A 22412-nucleotide genomic window follows, 5' to 3' on the forward strand; every position below is an offset into this window, starting at 1 on the left:
GGTCAAGAGAAAAGCCAGTGGTCAGAGCCAGAAGTAAGGAATCAGGAGTTCAAAGATAGGCAGGGACTAGGACTGGAGCAGATCAGGCAAGGACTGGAGCAAGGACGGGGCAGGAAGCAGGTCTGGTGCAGCTGTGAGTGTGGTGCATCTGTACAGGTGTGGGGGGTGCTGCAGCATCCCCAGGTTTTATGTGGGGCTCCAGCTGCTCGCCCTGCTCCCGGGACTCCACCCCCTGCCCTACATGCGGGCTCCCGGCCTCAGCCTCTGGGTCCCCCCGCATCCCAGAGACACAGCCCTGCTCCCGGCCCCTGGCTTTCAGCACCCCCACTATTAAAAGTGTTACAGCGCCACTGACAGTGCTGTTGTTGCTACAGGATGTAAATGGTGATCTGTTGGCCCTCCTGAGCGATCTGGGAGCACAGTCACTTAGTGAGGGTTTATTGGCCCCAGCTGAGCTTATTGGGTTGCTAGGGAACCAAGCCCAGAGGCAGCTGAGTTTCTGACACCTGTGACCAGTATAGTGCCAAAATAGCCTTCTGAAATGCAAAGTATTGTTAGTTTGCAGGAGGGGCAAAGCTTATTGGGAAAAAAGGATTTTTAAACAACAGACATGCATTTAGACTGTCTATCATACATAAGTCTTCCCATCCCCTCATGGTAACCTACAGGCTTAACTTCTTCAGGTACCCCCAGTCAGTGTCTCCGTCTGGTTCCTCTGAACATCTCTCTCTCTCTCTCTCTCTCTCTCTCTCTCTCTCTCTCTCTCTCTCGAGAGAGAGAGAGAGAGAGAGAGAGAGACACACACACACACACACCCTTTTTTAAACTGGCCAGAGTTCTTTTGATCTCCTGTGTACCTGGGCCTTTGTCTGCCCTGGCATTGTCCCTTACCAACCCTCAAACGTTTGTGGAAAAGTGGCTAAACTTGAGCCATTCTTTCTTTTCTGGCTTTGTTTTCCACCAACAGTCCCCTTTTAAACTAAACCAATATATCCATATAGTAAACATCCCAATAAGCAGGTTGATGTACAGTATTCCTAAACTATTGCAGAGGAGCTCCAAGTCTGTCACACTACTCATGGATTGGGATCACAGTAAGAATAACACTTTCAAATTTGGGTGCTTAAGACAGATACATGTGAATCTCTATCAGACATCTCAGTAAGAATGTCCTCATTCTAAGCTGTGCTTTACACCTACTGTTGTCAACTCTAAGTCGTGCAATATTTGGTACTTTTCTTAAAGCCTCATCTCCTGGAGTCATATGAATACAAGAGATTTTTATCTTTAATTTTTTAATAAAATGTAAGTTTCTAACTCTCATGGTTGGGGGGAAGTTTGAAAGAGAGAACACTAGAGGTTTAAAGACCAGAATACAAAAAGAGCCCCAAATTTATTATTTTTAAAATCTCATGATTTTTGAGCCAGTTTCTTAATATTTGGGGGCCCAACTAATGATTTTTGAACACTTGGGTTTGTCAATAATGTATACCTGAGTTTCCTATTGAAGTCAAGTATTAAAATTTGGGCTTAACCGTATACATAAAATAGAGCAAAAATGTATCATTCAGGCTTATGTCTCCAAATCATTACTTCAGAATGTAAAAGTGTTCTTTCATGTACGAGCTTCCTTCACTCACATTCTGTAATCTGATGGAGTTCTCATTCATGCAGCTCACTCCTATTTATGTTAACAGGAAATGTTATTGGACATACTGGTTATTCTTTCATATTCTTTCATTTTTTCTGTTTTATTTTTCTTTGACGACTATATCAATAAGAATGGCAAAGAAAGGAATTACTTGAATATATTTTCTACTGAGATATGAATCATGTTATTGTTTTTCAGTTTCATCCATCTTTTGTGAGGCTTTGTCAGAAAATTACATTTTAGCTATCTTTGATGTCAAAACAGTAATCTTAAACTGAACCTTTTTAATACAGTGGTTTCTTTTTGGGGCAGTACAAAAAGCTTTATAGATATTGTGACAAAGTTCCTCCTCTATCTTGGTGGGTCCTGCGCTTATTGGCGGATTTTCTTGCCTCAGAGATTCACCATGTGGGTTGGGGAACAGCCCAGAGACCTTCCCCTCTGGAAGAACCCACAGTCCAGGTCAATTGGGAGGTTTGGGGGGAACCCAGGCCCACCCTCTACTCCAGGTTCCAGCCCAGGGCCCTGTGGACTGCAGCTGTCTATAGTACCTCCTGTAACAGCTGCATGACAGCTACAACTCCCTGGGCTACTTCCCCATGGCCTCCTCCAAACACCTTCCTTATTCTCACCACAGGACCTTCCTCCTGGTGTCTGATAATGCTTGTACTCCTCAGTCCTCCAGCAGCACACTCTCAGCAACTTGCACCTCTTGGTCCCAACTCCTCACACTCACACCACAAACTGAAGTGAGCTCCTTTTTAAAACCCAGGTGCCCTGATTAGCCTGCCTTAATTGATTCTAGAAGCTTCTTCTTAATTGGCTCCAGGTGTCCTAATTAGCCTGTCTGCCATAACTGGTTCTAGCAGGTTCCTGATTACTCTAGTAAAGCCCCTGCTCTGGTCACTCAGGGAACAGAAAACTACTCCAGTGACCAGTATATTTGCCCTCTACCAGACTCCTGTACCACACTGGTCTGGGTCTGTCACAATATACATAGCATATATGATACTACAGTACAAGGCAATAGCAAAAATATACAGCATAATGGGCAATATTCTTCTGTTTCATCTGATATAGCCAGAGGTTTCTTAAATTCTAATCCCAGATTAACTTTTTTCAGGTCAGTGAAAGCTTAAACCAAACCAATTAGACAATATAGATGTGTCTATGTTTTTAATAGTCAAAAATCAGTTATTACTTAAAAAAATAAAATAAAATTTTATTAAAGATATTAAAACTCTAGCTATTAAAAATACTTATGATTTTTGAGCTGGATCACATGCCCATAAATGTAAATGGTAAAGCTGCAGGACCCGGCATTTTAGTCCCGATTCAGCAAAGCACCTAAGCAAGTGCTTTAGTCCTACTGAAGTTAAACTAAAACACGTACTTAAGTGCTTCATGGAATAAGGAATAATCCCTAAATTACACCTAGATGGGCCTTAGTTAACAGGTACAGTGTTGGGCAATCCCTTTCGGACCAAGAGTAAGCAAAATATACAGATGCCCCCACCCTCTATAGTGAAACCACTCTTTGGATAGTAATCATGCAGTTAATATAACTGATCTAAGGAATATTTGAAAGTTGTATTGGCTCAGAGATTTAGTACAGAGTGATAGTCCATACATGCAGATATAGCTGTCTATCATAGGCAGGTTCTCTTAGTACATTACTATCTTAGATATGTATAGTGAACAAGTCCGCTGATTATTTAGGGAGGGCAACTGTTGTCAAAATAGAGCATCACAAACATATTTAAAATGTAAACCAGCTCATTAGGAATAAATTGCTGTACAGAAGTGGGAGAGGTATATGATGGCAGAGATCATATGTGTTTATAAAAGGATTTAAGAAGCTAATAATCAACCTTGTCTGTTTCTGATGTTCCAACCATCCAGGTGATGGTACCTGGAAGACAAAACAATCTTCTTCTTCAGCCACTGCTCTCAGATACGGTATACAAAGTTACTGTCACTCCCATCTATTCTGATGGGGAAGGAGTCCGTGTCTCAGCTCCTGGAAAAACCTGTAAGTACAAACCTTCTGTTTCTAGGCAGTCAGAAAGATATGAGTAAGAGATGTTTTGTTTTGTTATTTTCTCATACTATGCAAACGTTTGAGTTCAAGTTAAAACGTGGGTTCAATTTAAAAATGGAGAAATATATGAATCAGAACTTTTATACAAGTCCCACTGCATTGACTGATAAACATCTGACTGTTTTTAATCAAGTTTGATTATGTCTTGTGCTGTGACACAGTCAGATAGCAGAAAGGGAGCAAGGCCGGTCAGTTCTTGATTAAATTCTAGATAAATTCATGGAAGATAGGTCCATCAATGGCTATTAGCCAGGATGGACAGGGATGGTGTCCCTAACCTCTGTTTGCCAGAAGCTGGGAATGGGTAACAGGGCGTGGATCACTTGATGTTACCTGTTCTGTTCATTCCCTCTGGGGCACCTGGCATTGGCCACTTGCAGAAGACAGGATACTGGGCTAGATGGACCTTTGTTCTGACCCAGTATGGCCGTTTTTATGTTCTTATGATTTGGGAGTCCACCACGGAGTTCATGTTCTGTAGAAAGTGATGATAATGATGCCCCAGCCATTATGCTGTTGGAGAGATTTCTTTTGGATGAAATGTTTTTTAAAAAGTTCCTGACCATTTGCAGTTGTGAAAGACCCTGTTGAACTTTTCAGCAGAATTGTTATATTAGTTCTAGCCAACATACCAACACAGGTCACTACATTCTCTCTAACCAAATTCAACCTGTGGATAAAATGGAAAAAAGATAGACCTACTGTGCTCTGCTAAACAGATGGCATGTTCCACCCGATAAGTGGCTGTATTTCAATGGTAGATGAAATTATCTCTGTGCATAATTTGTGTATCACTTTCAGTCCCCAATCCTGCAAGCACTTACAAACATACTTAACTTTAAGTATATGAATAGTCCCATTGACTTCAGTTTAGCAAGTGCAAAGCATTTGCAGAATCAGGGCCCAAATTTATAAAGCACCTTGGGATACTTTGAGTTGAAAGGAAATATATACGTGAAAGATCATTATCGCTGAATTCCCTTTGACTCCTTTTCTTTTACATTAAGGCTGTGTATTAATTTGAAATTACAATACTTATGCGATAGACACAACAGTCCAAATGAATCCTTGCTATAACTCTTTTAGAAACTCCATTTTTTAATTCACTGGCATAATGCCGGGGATGAATTTGACTCAGCAGGTCCAGATCCTCTCTCAGACACACAGCTGTGGCTCCTCTGGGCTTTTGGAAGTTGTGCCTGTGTACCTGGGGGCAGAACTGGTCTCCTTAGCTAGAGTTATGTGTAATCTGGGTTATTATTTATATGCATGTCTATCTTTTATACAAATGCTTGTAAGAGATGCAGATATGGAAGCTCACAATTTGTTTTGCTTTTAGTGCCTCTTTCTGCCCCCAGAAATTTAAGGGTCTCAGATGAGTGGTACAACCGATTACGTATTAGCTGGGATGCCCCTCCGTCACCAACAATGGGTTACAGGATTGTCTACAAACCTATCAATAGTGAGTTTTCAAAATTGGTTGCTTTGGCTTCTATTTTTGCTTTTTCAGTTTTCACATCTATTGCAAAAAGTCCCACATAAAACAAAAAACTATAACTAACGGCAACTAAAATGCTGAGAGCCTATAGAGATACATTTTCAAAGTAGTTCACAGAGATTTAGACTCAATTTTTCAAAGTGCCCTGTAATTTTAGATGCATTAATTTTTGGATACCGAACTGTAGATATGTAGGATACCTAACTGTAGACTTCATTCACAGTTAGCCAAGCCACACCCCCTCATTCAAATCCCTCTGAAAAACATTTCTTTCATGATGACCATGAGAACTGAGTTTACTGTTATAATGGGGAGGAAATAAAAATTAAAAAGAAAACACTCCAAGGGCTGAATTCTAAGCTATATCCTAAGCTGTAAGCAGTGAGTTCAGTTAAGATAGACATGGCAGTGTTTGCAGCTCTTTGTCCTGGTGCCAGTTCTACACTGTTCCTGTTCCCAGCCTCAGAGCTCCTTTAAATGATGCAGGTTTGCAATAGCCCTGTAGGGACTTGTTTTGTGGGTGGGGATCCCCAGATCCTGTTATGCCTCCAAGCCAAGGGAATCTTCAGCTGCCTATTCAGGGCAGTGCTGAGTCCCCTTTGTTCCACTGGAGCAGCACAAAAGGGGCTTAGCAAGTGCGAATGTCGAGACCTAAATGAATGTCACTGCTGGATTCCTCAGTGTGTGCTGGCTTCCACATGTCTGTCTTCGACTGTAAGCTGCTCTGGTTATGGAGTGTCTTCAATTCTGTGTACTGCACTGAGTGCACCACTGGGGCTAAGCAAGTAATAATAAAGCAGTATGTTTAGGAATAAACCTATTTTTGACTGCAGATTATGATTTTTTTTTTACTGCCTGATAATTCCTTTAATTATGAAGTATTCTATTCTTTTTCAGTCCCTGGACCAGCACTAGAGACCTTCGTGGGAGATGATATTAACACCATTCTCATTCTAAATCTGTTTAGTGGAACTGAGTATAGTGTTAAAGTATTTGCTTCATACTCAACAGGCTTCAGTGATGCCCTAGCAGGCACAGCCAAAACATGTAAGAATGATTTCATGCTGTTCAGATCTCTATGGACCATTTTTCCATTGTAACTTTAGCTTCACACAACTCCCTGAATGAATTCTCACATGGAATTCTTTTCCTCTTCTATGTATTTTGAGCTAGTTTTGTTTGCTGAAAGGAAAAGCCTTTTTTCATCAGACAGTATAGCGCTTTAAAATGTTTCCTGCTGGAATTAACACAACACAGGTCATAAAACAGATATTATTTATTATCATTCAACTCTAGTAACTATAAATTTGCTTAATGAAAGTCTGTTTTCTTTTTTCTGATCAGGCAATCCTTTGAAATCATCTGAGTTAGGCTTTACATCATGGAAACCTTAACCTTAAATTCAGCTTTGACAACAGTGTTGTTACATCAGTAACGTGTTTCCTTTTAAGTGAATTATTAACACTGTTTATTGGCCCTTCTCAAATTCCAGATCTGTGGACTCAGGATGTAGATGCTGTCTTTCTGCTTCCTGTCCTTTATTAGATATTGTTTTGGGGATTATTTTTTATGCAGGGTTTTGCATTACAATTATTTCTTTAAAATTCATTAATAAAAGTGATCACTCAATTTTTTCACTTTTTCTTCTGATTTTTGGATAATTATATTGCAGAATTTTCTTGTTTTCTGGCATTTTTATTGTAGCAGCGACTATTTGTTTTTATGTTCAATTGCAGTGTACTTGGGCGTGACAAATCTGGATACATATCAAGTGCGCATGACTAGTGTTTGTGCCCAGTGGCAGCTTCACAGTCATGCTACTGCATACAGGATAGTGGCAGAATCGCTTGTCGGTAAGTTAGTACATCGTTACATAGCCACTCTGCTTTATAGTTTGTAGGAGTTCTGCTTGTAGAGAACCACAGGACTGGATCTAAATGAAGTTTGCAAACAAAATTTCCATTCCTACAATTAGTAAAATTGTAAAAGTAATTCAATGGCAGTGTTTAAAATAAGTGGAGGAGAGCAGAACTACACAGAACCTGGAAACCAACGAACCACAAAAGATTTGGAGTTAGAGTTCCCTTAAGGTACAAGTTTGGATAGTTATCCACATTATCGGAGCCATTTAAAGCCCTGCCCCCTCAAAGCTGCACAGCCCTTTTCCACACAACCCTGTGATCTTCTGTGTAACTACACAGTCTCCAGCTCACCCCCTTACCTGATACTGCCTTGTATCCAGCGGGAGATCCAACAGCCTTCTGCTCAGGGCCGGCGCAACCCATTAGGCAACCTAGGCGGTCGCCTCAGGTACTAACATTTGAGGGGCGGCGACCGCGGTGGCCGGATCTTCGGCCGCCCCGGTCGTCGGCAGTATTTCGGGGGGGGCGCGACCTTCCGCCGCCTCTGTCGGGGGCGGCATTTCGGGGGCGGGACCTTCTGCCGCCTAGGGTGGCAAAAAAGCTGGCGGCGCTCCTGCTTCTGCTTCTGCTTCTTTACCCCCCTCCCACAGCATCTTCAGGGTCCAGCTGCCATCCTTCTCCATCTCATCTCATCAAACCTACTGTTCTCCAGCTCCCTGCTAAGTCACCTGCTTGGGTTTGTTCAGCCTCCCATCCTGCAGCAAAAAGATCTAGAACAGGGGTCGGCAACCTTTCAAAAGTGGTGGGCCGAGTCTTCATTTATTCACTCTCATTTAAGGTTTTGCGTGCCAGTAATACATTTTAACGTTTTTAGAAGGTTTCTTTCTATAAGTCTATAATATATAACTAAACAATTGTTGTATGTAAAGTAAATAAGGTTTTTAAAATGCTTAAGAAGCTTCATTTAAAATTAAATTAAAATGCAGAGTTCCCCGGACTGGTGGTCAGGACCTGGGCAGTGTGCCACTGAAAATCAGCTCGCGTGCCGCCTTCGATGCCATAGGTTGCCTACCCCTGATCTAGAAACACTCCTCTAGGTTCCTTATCTGCTGCTTCCAGCCCATTGGATTGTGTGGGTATGGGCGTACAGGGTGGCTCCCAAAAGAATGGAGTATGGGAATCAGTACAGTTGGCTACTTCATAAAGATCCAGAAGGGAGAGTGGAGCTCCCGTCCACTTACATCTGATAAATGGAGACGTCCATGCCTGTTGAGGAAAGGGAGCTATGGTGAATGCTCAGTGCACTTTACCTTATCCAGATGAGGTTCAGGGGGGAATTAACTGTATGCAAGCTAATTTGCTCATCCCCAGTAGACACTCACTGTCTTCTTATGGTGAAAAACAATTAACTTGCATAGAATGACATCCTTGAAAAGCTTGAATAACTTGAGAAGTGGAGTTAGTAAAACCTAACCAAGTCAACCAAAGACAACATGAACAGTGGATGCTAATTTGATTGTAAAATAATGACCCTTTTATTGTACAATTGATGGATTCAGATAAGGTTTATCTGAAGGCCTGAAATACAGACAAGCTGTTTTAAAGCAACGATCTTAGCTGGCATGAGGGAGTGCAAATTTCCTTCTTACCTGGGAGTTAGCCTAAATTCTGCTTCCTCAGTGCCTATTCATTATTCTGTAGGACTGCCAGACAAGTCTTTAACCTAGCCTGAGAGCCTTAATTTGAGAATGAACAAAAGAGCCGTTCAAATAGCTCCTTATTAACATCTGTCATGAAGAACTTTCATTGTCCAGCTTGTTCTGCATCTCATTCAACCAGTTGTCAATTATCTTCATACTATTGCTACTCAACCTGGTATGCATAAAATGGTTTTGACTTGGCAACAAATGGGACCTATTGGCACTGTTAGTAAATACTGTATAGAATGTGTAGTATAGTCTTTCATTTCCCTGCAACACTCCTTACTATTACAGATGCTTACTTCCCCTGAAAGCTTTATTTTAAGTATTAAAATATCCATCACCCTGTTTTCAGTACCCATGCTTCCTCCATTGTTCATATCGTTATTCTTTCCTCCAGTTGAGAATTAAACAGAATTCCCTTCAGAGCCCAATAAATATTGATCCTTAATTGGTTAAAGATGTTACTGGTTAGGTCCTTCCTGAAATTAATGAACACACTGCAAATCCAAAGAGCAAGATGCCCAGACTGGGAATGAAATTTGATTCCAGAATACAGCACAGCTCTCATTGGGATCTCTGGAAGGCCTGATCCAAAGCACCTTGGAGTCAATGTGAGTATTCCCATTAACTTCAATGGCGTTTGGATCAGAGCTTTAATGCACAGGGGGTGAATTTGCAGAGGCACCACTTGAATCCTACGTAAGCATTATTGGGAGTGGTGAGCATTAAATGGTGCCCAGGCCTTTTTGTGGGCTTCTCTGCACACGGATCAATTTAATCCAGATTGGAGGCAGCATGTGGCTCAAAATGGTTAATAAATAGAGAGTTCTTATAGCCACTTCATTTACTGTCACATTCCCTTCCAGTTTCAGGCCATTATATGACACATTTATTCAGTAAAATGGTAGATGAAATTCTGTTCTAATGGTTCCTTTTATAATTCCAGATGGGAAAAAGAAAGAAGTAATCCTTGGTGGAGGGACACCTAGACATTGCTTCTTTGAGCTCATGCCCGGCACTGAGTATAAAATCAGTGTCTATGCCCAGCTTCAGGAGATAGAAGGCCCTGGAGTAAGCATCATGGAAACTACATGTAAGTGAAGGCTCTTAAAGGTCAGCCACCTCAGGATAACCCTTGGTTGTCCCTAGTAGGAGCAAGAGGCTAGAACCAATGTAGAGTAACCACACTAGTGCTAAAGGTTTTTTTTTTCCTCTTTCATTGAGGGTTTTTAATTGTTCTTCCCCTGATAGGTTTCAGAGTAGCAGCCGTGTTAGTCTGTATCCGCAAAAAGAACAGGAGTACTTGTGGCACCTTAGAGACTAACAAATTTATTAGAGCATAAGCTTTCGTGGGCTACAACCCACTTCTTCGGATGCATATTGAGTGAAACATATATTGAGGAGATATATATACACACATACAGAGAGCATGAACAGGTGGGAGTTGTCTTACCAACTCTGAGAGGCCAATTAAGTAAGAGAAAAAAAACTTTTGAAGTGATAATCAAGATAGCCAAGTACAGACAGTTTGATAAGAAGCAAGTGTGAGAATACTTACAAGGGGAGATAGATTCAATGTTTGTAATGGCTCAGCCATTCCCAATCCCTATTTAACCCTGAGTTGATTGTATCTAGTTTGCATATCAATTCCAGCTCAGCAGTCTCTCGTTGGAGTCTGTTTTTGAAGTTTTTCTGTTTTAAGATAGCCACCCGCAGGTCTGTCATAGAATGGCCAGACAGGTTAAAGTGTTCTCCCACTGGTTTTTGAGTATTATGATTCCTGATGTCAGATTTGTGTCCATTAATTCTTTTGCGTAGAGACTGTCCGGTTTGGCCAATGTACATGGCAGAGGGGCATTGCTGGCACATGATGGCATATATCACATTGGTAGATGTGCAGGTGAACGAGCCCCTGATGGTATGGCTGATGTGATTAGGCCCTATGATGGTGTCACTTGAATAGATATGTGGACAGAGTTGGCATCGGGCTTTGTTACAAGGATAGGTTCCTGGGTCAGTGTTTTTGTTCAGTGATGTGTGGTTGCTGGTGAGTATTTGCTTTAGGTTGGGGGGTTGTCTGTAAGCGAGGACAGGTCTGTCTCCCAAGATCTGTGAGAGTAAAGGATCATCTTTCAGGATAGGTTGTAGATCTCTAATGATGCGCTGGAGAGGTTTTAGTTGGGGGCTGAAGGTGACAGCTAGTGGTGTTCTGTTATTTTCTTTGTTGGCCCTGTCTTGTAGGAGGTGACTTCTGGGTACTCGTCTGGCTCTGTCAATCTGTTTTTTCACTTCAGCAGGTGGGTATTGTAGTTTTAAGAATGCTTGATAGAGATCTTGTAGGTGCTTGTCTCTATCTGAGGGATTGGAGCAAATGCGGTTATATCTTAGAGCTTGGCTGTAGACAATGGATCGTGTGGTGTGTCCTGGATGGAAGCTGGAGGCATGTAGGTAAGTGTAGCGGTCAGTAGGTTTCCGGTACAGGGTGGTATTTATGTGACCCTGATAGTGCTCAAAGGGTTGCTTCCTCTAGAGCATTCTCAAACATAGCTATGCATTTCTCCCAGAAGCTAATAACCACACACAGGAATGGGGTGGCAAACGCAGCCCTCTGACAAAACAAGGGGAGGATGTTTTAGCCCAGTTCACAAATGGTCCCTTCTGGCTGTAAAATCAATGACTCTCTAAAGAGAATTTCAAAACATGGACAGCAGAGAAAACCAAAGGGTACAAAATACAGAGAACCAGTGAAAGATTCAGATATTCGATGTTGTCGTTGGGAAAATTTTCAAAAGTGCCTCAGTGGATGAAAGTCAGTGGGACTTGGGCTCATAAGTCACCAGGGCACTTTTGAAAATTGTATCCATTATTATTTCTCAAGGAGCATAAAGTGAGCTAAATGCCTCACAAACATATAAGAAGATAGGTCCCAGCTCCGATGAGCTTACAATGAAAAACCTCCCATTGGTTTCAGTGGGAGTGAGATTGGGCCCAGTAGATGTAACTGTGGGTACACAAATCCCTTTATGTGCTAGTCTTTCTGTGAATTCTTTCTGAAGGATGGTTTTATGCAACTGTCCTCATCACCTGTAACCATAAACACAATGTGTACATTGTGGTGAATATCAAATACACTTTTCCCTCAAGGAACAACCTTTAACTACATTGCATGTGGTTCCCTACGTTAATCATGTTGAGAATACTGTAAAGAATGTTGTCTGACAAGGTTGGGAACGTTTCTTCAGTCATAAATGTGGAGATCAAGAATGTACATGTTATCTCTGTGAACTCAGCCTAAAACTATATTGAAATTTGCTAACAAAGCTTTATTCAGTCACTGTCAGAACCACAGCAGAGCTGTTGAGTAGCTGATAATTTGTTCAGCCTCATTTTTGGGAAAGTGCCATTCAGAGACTCATCTTTATGTGAAGTAGAAGACAAGGAAGCCAATTTCTCAAGATTGTTTGTGCATAGTAACCTTGTAACAAAACATGCGCTGCAGGTAGCAAGAGGCACAATGGCTCGATATTACACAAAGAGCTACAAATCTGGTCTCCAGATGAGAAAACTCCAACCTCTACCAGTTGAGCTAAGGAAGAGTTCCTTTAGGGCCGGACTGTTGCCTTTTCTGCATGCCTGCACTAGGCTGTAAGGAGATGGAAGGCCCCTCCTTATTTCCCTGTGCTGGCTGCCTGTGTTGTGTATAGCAGCATGCTGGGGAAACCAGCCTTTGAGAAGTTGTTACTTCCCCTCCTGGGCAGGTGGGTAGAGGAGTGGTCAGGAAGGGAAAGGAGAATTATACCTGGCACAGCAGAGTATGGACACCGCAAGTCTAGGGCCTGCGAAAGATATGTCCCCACAGAGCAAGGGAAAGTGTCTGTGTCACAGTCTGCTTCCTGAGTTACTTCTGGGGCAGCACAACACACTGTATCCTACATGGGGCTTGTGGCAAAGCCACAATTTAGGCCACAGTTGATAGTTGCAGTAGTAGATCCAGCCAATAGAGGTAGACATCACAAGCATATGTACACACACACAAAGCTAGCCTTTGGGCTGTATAACTAGGTAGGTATGTATCTGCAAACAAAACAAAAGGAGAAAATGCCTTACCTCAAATAACTAAAAACATGTGACAGTGTCTTCAGATAAGATTTCTTCTTGGTATTCTCTTCTTTTAATTTCTAGTACCATTTCCAACTCAACCACCGACTTCTCCTTCAACAACAGCTCCACCACCTACAATCCCTCCTGCAAAAGAAGGTAAATACGCGCTGTGTTTATGGGTTAAAATAGCCTTAATTCATGTAGGTCATTTTCTGGTTTTGATCACGATTATAGATTTCCAGGGCCAGATTCCCAGTTGGTGTAAATTGATGTAGCTCCATGGAAGCTAATGGATTTGGGCTGATTTACATGCATTGAGGAACTGTCCCCAAATTGTGTTTTATTGTTTTGGGGCTTTTTTGGTGCATTTATGCAGAGCATACAATTGGTAAATAATTAACACATTTTAAATATGTTGCAACAGAAGGAAACAGATAGGTACGTTTTACTGTAGACCAGTGTATAGCCTAGCACGGTGGTTTTCAACCTTTTTTCATTTGCAGACTCCTAAAAAATTTCAGATGGAGGTGCGGACCTCTTTGGAAATCTTAGACATAGTCTGCAGACCCCCAGAGTTCAATGGACACAAGTTGAAAACCACTGTTCTATGGTAACAACAACCTTTTGTGGTCCCATACACATGCACACAGGTTGAAAACCACTGTCCTAGCAGTTGTTAAACTTATAAAACAACATGATTTTTCTAGTCCATCAAAATATTATAATGCGAAAGGCATTGGCAATGTGCATTTACAGTACTCACAACTCTTCTCTTTAAATAAGGGCTTCTCTTGGCTTATCGATCTCCTATAAACTGCCCTGAGTCTCATATAGAGTCTCATAAATGTTTCTGTTCAGAGTGCTTTATTGTTGGAGCCTTAAGGGCAGATCCCCAGCTTGAAGTCAATGGAGCTGTGCCACTTTAAACCAGCTGAGGAACTCATCGGTAGATACAGCAAGAAAGGGATCTTATACACTGCATAGAATGGTGCAGCAGCAAATATACCCAAAGATTAGAACACTTCAGCTGAAAATAGCAAGAATAGTCAGATTTATGTGTCTTCCTCTAATGACCTTTGTCACTTAGGTGAATTTCTTCCTTAGGGGGTAAAACATTTTTTCAGGGGCAACCTCAATTTATGCCCACTTCCTTGCCTTAAGCAATTGCTGTGCAAATTAGGGAGGAAATTCCAAGGAGCCTTGTGGGGAGTAACTCCTCTGTGAGATGGAGCTCAGCTCCATGGGGACCGTCTACCGAACAGCATGCAGGGGTGGGCGGTGGTGGGATGGGAGATCACAGGGCCAGAGTGTTGTCTATTCTGTGTGCCTGCACTGGGCTGTAAGGGGATGTAAGGCTCCTCCTTATTCCCTTGCACTGGCTACCCGTATCTAGTCTCCTGGAGGAGGAACATAAGGAGTTATGGAGCTTACTTCAGTCTGTCAGCTGGAGGAGCTTCCGCAGAGCAGCTCCACAGCCTGGCAATGGAGGATTCCTCGCCCTGCTACCTAATACAGTGGCTCAGTGTATCCTGCCAGGCTTCTCGGGTTATGTAAATGTGTGTGCTACATTATTTTAAAATTAAAATGTTTAGCGAAATATTTAAGAACCTTTAAGACCTTAACCCCGATATGTAATCACATCTGCTAGTGTAGATGCTTCATCCCCTGCAGATCCCTGTTGATTCTGCATGCACTCGGGTGTCCATGCCAGCAGATCTGATTGCCGGACTGAGGCCTTAGTGAGTATTAACAAAGATGTTACCAGTGACCAAAAAGTAACTTCCAAAATATTTGTTGTTCCTCAGTTTGCAAAGCTGCCAAGGCTGACCTAGTGTTCCTAGTGGATGGGTCATGGAGTATTGGAGATGATAATTTCAATAAAATAATTGGATTCCTGTATAGCACTGTTGGAGCTCTGGACAGAATTGGTCCTGATGGAACTCAGGTAACAAACACAAAGAGAGAGAGCATAACCGAACAAGTGTATCTAGTGTCTAGAATCAAACCAATCGAAGTGTGGTTGACATTGTTTCACACTTCTTTAGAAAATATAAACTGAGTTCCGGCAGCAGTTCTTTTGCAGTATCTTGTTTTATATATTCCACATGGTGAGATTCACCAGAGAGACAGCACAATGTCTAAGAATGATTCAAGTCTCTCTTAAGTCCTCACAATGGGATTTAAGTAGTATTTAGGCATTTTGCTGCTCCTCTGCATGGTGTTTATTTCAATCCTAGTCCTCTAGAAACAATAGTGTTTTCACTGACATTAAAAATTGTAAGCTTATTTTTTAATTTTCTTGTTTTTTTAAATTCATCTGCTCTAGACTAAGCATAAATGTGAAATAAAATAAAGCACAATATTTACAATAATTACCATATTCATGTTTTTTAAAGTACTTGCACAGGAAAAGATGATAAACACTGTGCTCTGGAAGAGTTTTTTTATAACCTTTTAAAAAATACAGCTGTGTATATCACTGTTTTAAATGATGCCATTTTAATTTTGTTGTTTAATATTGAGGTTACAATAGCACCCAAAAGGTGTTAGACACTTTCCAAACACAGAGAAAGACTTAGTCCTTGCTTTCTCTTAATTTCTGATTCACATCAGAACAAATTATTTTTACAAACATAGTCCTCATTCTCACAGAAACACATGCTTAATTTAAGGCATGGCAGGGCTCATATAGCAACACATTTGGGAGAGGAAATAACTCAAAAATAGGTTCTCATGTTATTTCTAGTACTAAGTTTCGGTCCCAATCTCACAGTTACTCATGTAAAACTATTTCTGAGTGGGAATAACTATACATATATGAGCAACTGTGTATAGGATTTTGCCCTGGGACTGGATAGGGAATGCTTTTGCCAAGGTGGGAATACTTCCTCATCCTGTTTACTACCTAATGATACCAGAAAGTGATAGGCAGCAGCTGAAGCTGCAGAGAACAAATTTAAACTTTATGTGGTGAAATCTTAAATTTTTTTTCTAAAAAGGCTTCATGTCAAGGAGGGAGCAAAAGTCCAAACAACTCTTATTTTAAGTGATCTGGTTCACGTGCCCTTGTTAAACGTAGAGCAGTATTTACTAACTAGCATGTTTTCTGTATACAGGTTGCAATAGCTCAGTTCAGTGATGATCCCAGAACAGAATTTAAACTGAATGTGTACAAAACGAAAGAGACTCTTCTTGAAGCCATTCAGCAAATAGCGTACAAAGGAGGAAACACCAAAACAGGTGAGAGAGGTTGCAGGCTGTGAAACAGTTTCTTATGATCATTCTCTGGACAGAGTTACCCCTCCATTTGCAAAGTGGTTTGTCAGGATAAGGCCATGTGACGTTTCATAGATTCATAGATTCTAGGACTGGAAGGGACCTCGAGAGGTCATCGAGTCCAGTCCCCTGCCCGCATTAGTTAGTGCAAGAAGAGTGGGGATGAAGATAGTCGGCAGTGGGGATGAAAAGCGAGACACTGGAATACCCTACATTATCATGGCCAGAAAGCCCGGGTGATCTCCTGGTTGCACTACCCACGTGAGGCACCTCTGCACTTCTGGGCCTTAACCCAACTATAGGGCTGGGGACCAGTGAAGGGAAATGGGTCTGTGAAAGGCAAATGGCTGTGGGGGTTGGGGAAGGTGGAATGGGAAGTAATGGCAGGTGGAAAAGTGAGAGACTCCATCCTGGAGAGGGAAGTTGTGCAGGGATTTGCAGTGAGTTTCAGCAGATGGAGGAGGAATGGGTGTGGTCTGTTTTGTTATGAGAGAGGAGAGTAAAGTCTCAGTGGAGGGTTTCAGGTTTTTGTGGTGAGAAAAGGTGGACTGATAACTAATACTAGCTAGAATTGTGTTTCGCCCCTGAAGGTAGCTTTCTGAGAAGGAGGAAATTCAGCTTGAGTATTGGCAGGGTTATTTGGGGCCATAGGGTTTATCTTCTCAGACTTCACAGAAATTTCATGCAACTACTTGCTCTGCATTGACCTTCTGCTGTGACCAGAATTACACATTTCCATTTTCCCCAGAAAATTCTGCACTGGCATTTTTGAACTACTTGCATCCTTGGAGGGGAGGACTTTGTGTGTGCTGACTACCATAGGACCCACCACATCTCAACCAAATCCATTTAGGATAGAGGATTTGGCCATATCTTTTTAAACCTAAGAAGCCAAAGGTCAAGAGCTGAGACTTTCAAAATCCAGGGTCAAAATTAGGTTCCTAAATCCATAGTTATGCATCTATATAAGTGGCCTGATTTTCAAAAGTGCCAAGCACACACCAACTATCACTGAAGTCAGAGTTTGCTGCTGGGTGTTCAGCACTTTTCAATATCAGGCTATCTATTTAGGTGTCTTAACATGGCTTTAGAAGCTTGGCTTTAGGTAAATGTTTTTGAAAATCTTGACCTAATAATTTATATGTGACTATGTTCTTTCATCAGTATATAAAGCATTAACAGAAAATCTAGTATGAACCAGATTCCTTCATAGTGAATTTCTTCTGTTTTAGGCAAAGCAATTAAGCATGCACAGGAGGCCTTGTTTACCACTGCCTCGGGCATAAGAAGGGGTATCCCTAAGGTTTTGGTGGTCATTACTGATGGGCGATCACAGGATGATGTGAACAAAGTCTCCAGAGAAATGCAACTAGATGGTAACACATATATTAAGAAATGTTTGCATTTTCAGTTTTTCCTGCTCCTCCATCTTCATCTTCATAATCGCTGTTTAAGCCCAGATACAAGATATGGATAATTCCTGCCACAGAAGGGTTTACAAATCTAATCCAAGTCAGACGTAAAGCAGACAGCACACATTGGGAAACTCTGAATTCCACTAGGGAATGACTAGCATTTTATATAATTTATTTGTAGTTATTAGTATTATTGGCTCAATTTCTGTGCATGTTTTTAAAATCATGCAGACTACTCACATGCTTCAGTATTTTCAGGAGAGGGGCCTACAAGTCCATATTGTCATCCACGATAGATAAATTCACTTTTAGAAGCAGTCTGAACTATATTGTCCTTCCAGACAAGCTCTTATGAAGCACCTTTGATAGACTCTTGTACTGCTTCTAATCTGCTGCTCATCTTCCAATAACTATCTTAAAGCTTTTATACTACCTATCTCAGGGTTTTATACTGGTGCCCATCACCATGGTTTCTGAGCACGATAATTAGATTATGAACATTATAACTATTGTTGTTTAGTATTTGTACCAAGCCCCAGAATGTGCTTGGGACAGCACAGAACATTTACACATGGTCCCTGCCCCAAAGAGCTAGGTAGTGCATAAATGAGGAAAAGAACAAAGAGGAGGCTTGGGTTCTGGGTGGGCTGGATAGCAGAAATAAGTGTCTATGATGGCTGTTGGTTCAATAAGTAGTATGCACACACTATTTTTTTTTTTAAAGTTTGTTTTTTACAGGGCTCTGACTAGTCCCTGGCTCCTGTAGCCCAATACAATATGGTCTCTCCATTGAGTTGTCCACTTGCATCATTTGAATGTCAAATATTGACGCATAAGAAATGAATCATGCTATATTTATTTTTCATGCGTTTACATTGAAACCACGGCTGAGCACAGCACCTCACTAATAAAAAAAGAATTACAAAATAACACTAGTTTTTAAATTTAGAAGGGTTGCAGCAAAAATCCCCAATCTCTAACAAAAATAAATAAGGATCTCCAGTTAAACTGAACCAAACTATTTTGAAGAATTGATGAACTAGATACATCCTGTATTGTGCGCTGGAGCTCACTAGAGCCGTAGTTCTGAACCAAGGGTATGTGTACTCCTGGGGGTACACAGAGGTCTTCCGTGGGGGGGGGGGAGGTGTTACATCAACTCATCTAGATATTTGCCTAGTTTTACAACAGGCTACATAAAAAGCAGTAGCAAAGTCAGTACAAACTAAAATTTCATACAATGACTTGTTCATACTGCTCTATATACTATGCACTGAAATGTAAGTACAATATTTATATTCCAATTGATTTATTTTATAATTATATGGTAAAAATGAGAAAGTCAGCAATTTGTCAGTAATAGTGTGCTGTGTCACTTGTATTTTGATGTCTGATTTTGTAAGCAAGTTGTTTAAGTGAGGTGACACTTGGGGTACGCAAGACAAATCAGACTCCTGAAAGGGGTACAGTAGTCTGGAAACCTTGAGAGCCACTGCACTAGAGACACAGTGTGGTCTGTTGGATAGGACACTGGAATGGGCGTCAGGAGACCCGAGCTCTGTTACTAGCTCTGCTATGTGATCTTGGGCAAATCACTTAATCTCTCTGTGCCTTTGTTCCCCCTTGTCTGTGTTGTCTGTTTAGATTGTAAACTGGTTGGAGCACGAACTGTCTCTAACTATGTGTATGGACTATGTCTGGCACAAAGGAGCCCTGATATTGGTTTGGGCCTGTAGGTGCTATTGTAATACAAATAACAAGAATTTTTACAGTGAAAGTCTGGTGTACCCGTGAAAGGAACGAGTTTCAGAGGTTGGAATTTTCTACTAGGAAAGTCCTTCTACTGGTCAGGGAAAATTATAGGCAACTCTGTTGGCCTCATCCAATGCCTATTGAAGTCAGTGGAAAGACTCCCATTAACTAGAGTAGGCTTTGGGTCAGGCCGTCTAAGAACTGTAGATCGATTGCCAGTATTCACAACAATACACACAGGTCGTTTCCTTTGTCATAATGTGGAAAGGAAAGTGTCAAGAAATAATTTTGGTGCATAATTACAGCTTGCTCCTCCTCAAACTTACAAAACCAGATCCCTCCTCTCCCCCCCCCCCCCCAGTTACATCATCAGGATCAGGCTCCTAGTTCAAAATCTGTCCCATGAGCAGAAACTGTGGAGCAGGCTCAGCCTGTGGGGTTTAATTGCTGATTAATCTGAAATGAAAATAAACCAGTATATTCACTCTTAAAAGAGTGAGACCTCTGCAGTAGGGCTATCAAGCGATTAAAAAAAATGAATCGTGATTAATCACACGATTAAAAAATTAATTGTGATTAATCGTGCTGTTAAACAATAATAGAATACCATTTATTGAAATATTTTTGGATATTTTCTACATGTTCAAATATATTGATTTCAACTACAACACAAAATACAGAAATGAGAACAGGCACTGTTGTAGCCGGCATCGCAAGATATTTACATGCCAGATGAGCTAAAGAGTCATATGTCCCTTGATGCTTCAACCACCATTCCAGAGGACATGTGTCCATGCTGATGACAGGTTCTGCTAGATAACGATCCAAAGCAGAGCAGATCGACGCATGTTCATTTTCATTATCTGAGTCAGATGCCACCAGCAGAAGGCTGATTTTCTTTTTTTGGTGGTTCAGGTTCTGTAGTTTCCACATCTGAGTGTTGCTCTTTTAAGACTTCTGAAAGCATGCTCCATACCTCATCCCTCTCAGATTTTGGAAGGCACTTCAGATTCTTAAACCTTGAGTCAAGTGCTGTAGCTATCTTTAGAAATTTCATATTGGTATCTTTGCATTTTGTCAAATTTGCAGTGAAAGTGTTCGTAAAACGAACAACATGTGCTGGGTCATCATCCGAGACTGCTATAACATGAAATATATGGTAGAATGTGGGTAAAACAGAGCAGGAGACATACATTTCTCCCCTAAGGAGTTCAGTCACAAATCTAATTAACACATTATTTTTTTAATGAGTGTCATCAGCATGGAAGCATGTCCTCTGGAATGATGGCCGAAGCATGAAGAGGCATATGAATGTTTAGCGCATCTGGCACGTAAATATCTTGCGACGCTGGCTACAACAGTGCCATGCGAACACCTGTTTTCACTTTCAGGTGACATTGTAATTGAGAAGTGGTCAGCATTATCTCCCGTAAATCTAAACAAACTGATTTCGCTTAGCTATTGGCTGAACAAGAAGTAGGACTGAATTTTTCTACTTTTACGTTTAGTCAGGAGAGGAGCCAAAGGAAATGGTATGTTTGTACTTGATTTCTGCTCTTCGAATGAACAAATGACAAGAATATTTCCTTTTCTTTTATAGGTTTCAGCATTTTTGCTATTGGTGTGGCGGATGCAGATTATTCAGAATTAGTTAACATTGGCAGCAAGCCTAGTGAAAGACATGTCTTCTTTGTGGATGATTTTGATGCCTTTAAGAAGATTGAAGATGAGCTGATCACTTTTGTCTGTGAAACTGCATCAGCAAGTTAGCTATTTTGATTTATATTTGTGCCTATGCAACATTCAATACCTGCTAAATAAGGAGTTTATTTTATATAATTAACTTTTCTATTCCAAAAATTCTATTTCTATTCTATTGAAAAATACAGTGAGTTTTCTAATATCTCTACAGGTATCTTTGCTACAATATTATTGTGGTACAAGACTAATGGGGTTCTGGTTGCAGTTATTCAGGGACCTCTGTTATACTGGTGTAAACCCAGAGTAATTCCATTGACCACAAAGAAGTTGCTCTGAATTTACAGCAGGCTAAATGAGAGCAGAATTTTGGTCTACAATTTTTAACTAACTTCTTATTTTCTACAGACCCTTAACCTATTCTGTGATTAGTGTTGACTAAACATTCCATATTTAAACAACATCTGTTAAATGCATTCCCCAGGGCCAAATTCGAGTATGTATATAGCACACAAACTGGAAAAGTTATAGCCCAAAGGGGAAGGGTGGAGCAAGACTTTCCTGCTATAATTCTGGCACCCCTCCAATGTCATGGAGATGTCATTCTTCTAGACCCTCTATGACTAGAGGAAAGGAGGGACTTTCTGGGCCAGGGCTTGTGGTCAGAGAGCATGATCCACGTTTCATACATACACACCCTCATTATGTTCCATTATATACATACCTGGAAAATGGCCTGTATGTAGCTGACATGAATATAGAGCTGCAATCTGCCAGAACTGAATACACAAGAACGTTGCTTTCTTTGTATTCCTATGCACCCTTTTTAACCCTTACAATCTACTTCTTGATGGTTGCAGTTTCAACATTATGCATCATTAGTAGGGCCCTACCAATTTCATGGCCATGAAAAACGCATCATGGACCTTGAAGCAAGCTCTTCCCCGGGAAATCCAATGTCCCCTTGTTCCTAGGAGCACCCCAGCAAAGGGGGTCCTAGCTCAGGCTGGGCTGGGGGAGACAGGACTTATCCATCCCCTGCACTGCTGCTCTGGGGGGTATGTGGAGACCAGACCCACCTCCGGGTGCCTTCCCCTGCTGCAGGATGCTCTGGGACTGGGCAGCAGCCCCAGAGGTTCCTGCAGCTGAAGGAGACTTGTGGGTTTGATCTTCCCTGTGCTGCTGGAAGTGCCCCCGCAATGGGGGCTCCTAGCTCTGGCTAGGGAGGGACAGGATTTGTCCACTCCCTGCACAGCTGCTCTGGGTGGAGGGGGGGATCAGACCCACCTCCACCTCTGGGAACCTCCTGCGGCTGCAGGAAGCTCTGTGGTTGCTGCCTTCAGAGTCCAGGTTTG

The 22412-nt window shown here is 41.5% G+C and overlaps 1 protein-coding gene across 2 annotated transcripts in view; it reads left to right on the forward strand.

Moving 5' to 3' along the window:
* COL14A1 (collagen type XIV alpha 1 chain) overlaps nucleotides 1-22412 on the forward strand; it is a 173026-nt gene that overhangs the window by 80156 nt on the left and 70458 nt on the right. For both annotated transcript variants that reach the window (XM_026646212.2, XM_026646205.2), the window contains exons 20-29: nucleotides 3554-3683; nucleotides 5092-5214; nucleotides 6148-6297; nucleotides 6987-7103; nucleotides 9762-9908; nucleotides 12998-13072; nucleotides 14722-14861; nucleotides 16033-16156; nucleotides 17425-17568; nucleotides 20960-21124. In XM_026646212.2, the coding sequence (XP_026501997.1) occupies nucleotides 3554-3683; nucleotides 5092-5214; nucleotides 6148-6297; nucleotides 6987-7103; nucleotides 9762-9908; nucleotides 12998-13072; nucleotides 14722-14861; nucleotides 16033-16156; nucleotides 17425-17568; nucleotides 20960-21124 (1315 nt within the window). The remainder of the gene's footprint in view (nucleotides 1-3553; nucleotides 3684-5091; nucleotides 5215-6147; nucleotides 6298-6986; nucleotides 7104-9761; nucleotides 9909-12997; nucleotides 13073-14721; nucleotides 14862-16032; nucleotides 16157-17424; nucleotides 17569-20959; nucleotides 21125-22412) is intronic.

Source organism: Terrapene carolina, unplaced genomic scaffold (assembly GCF_002925995.2).
Source record: "Terrapene carolina triunguis isolate 2854851 unplaced genomic scaffold, T_m_triunguis-2.0 Scaffold58, whole genome shotgun sequence".
Lineage (NCBI taxonomy): Eukaryota > Metazoa > Chordata > Testudines > Emydidae > Terrapene > Terrapene triunguis.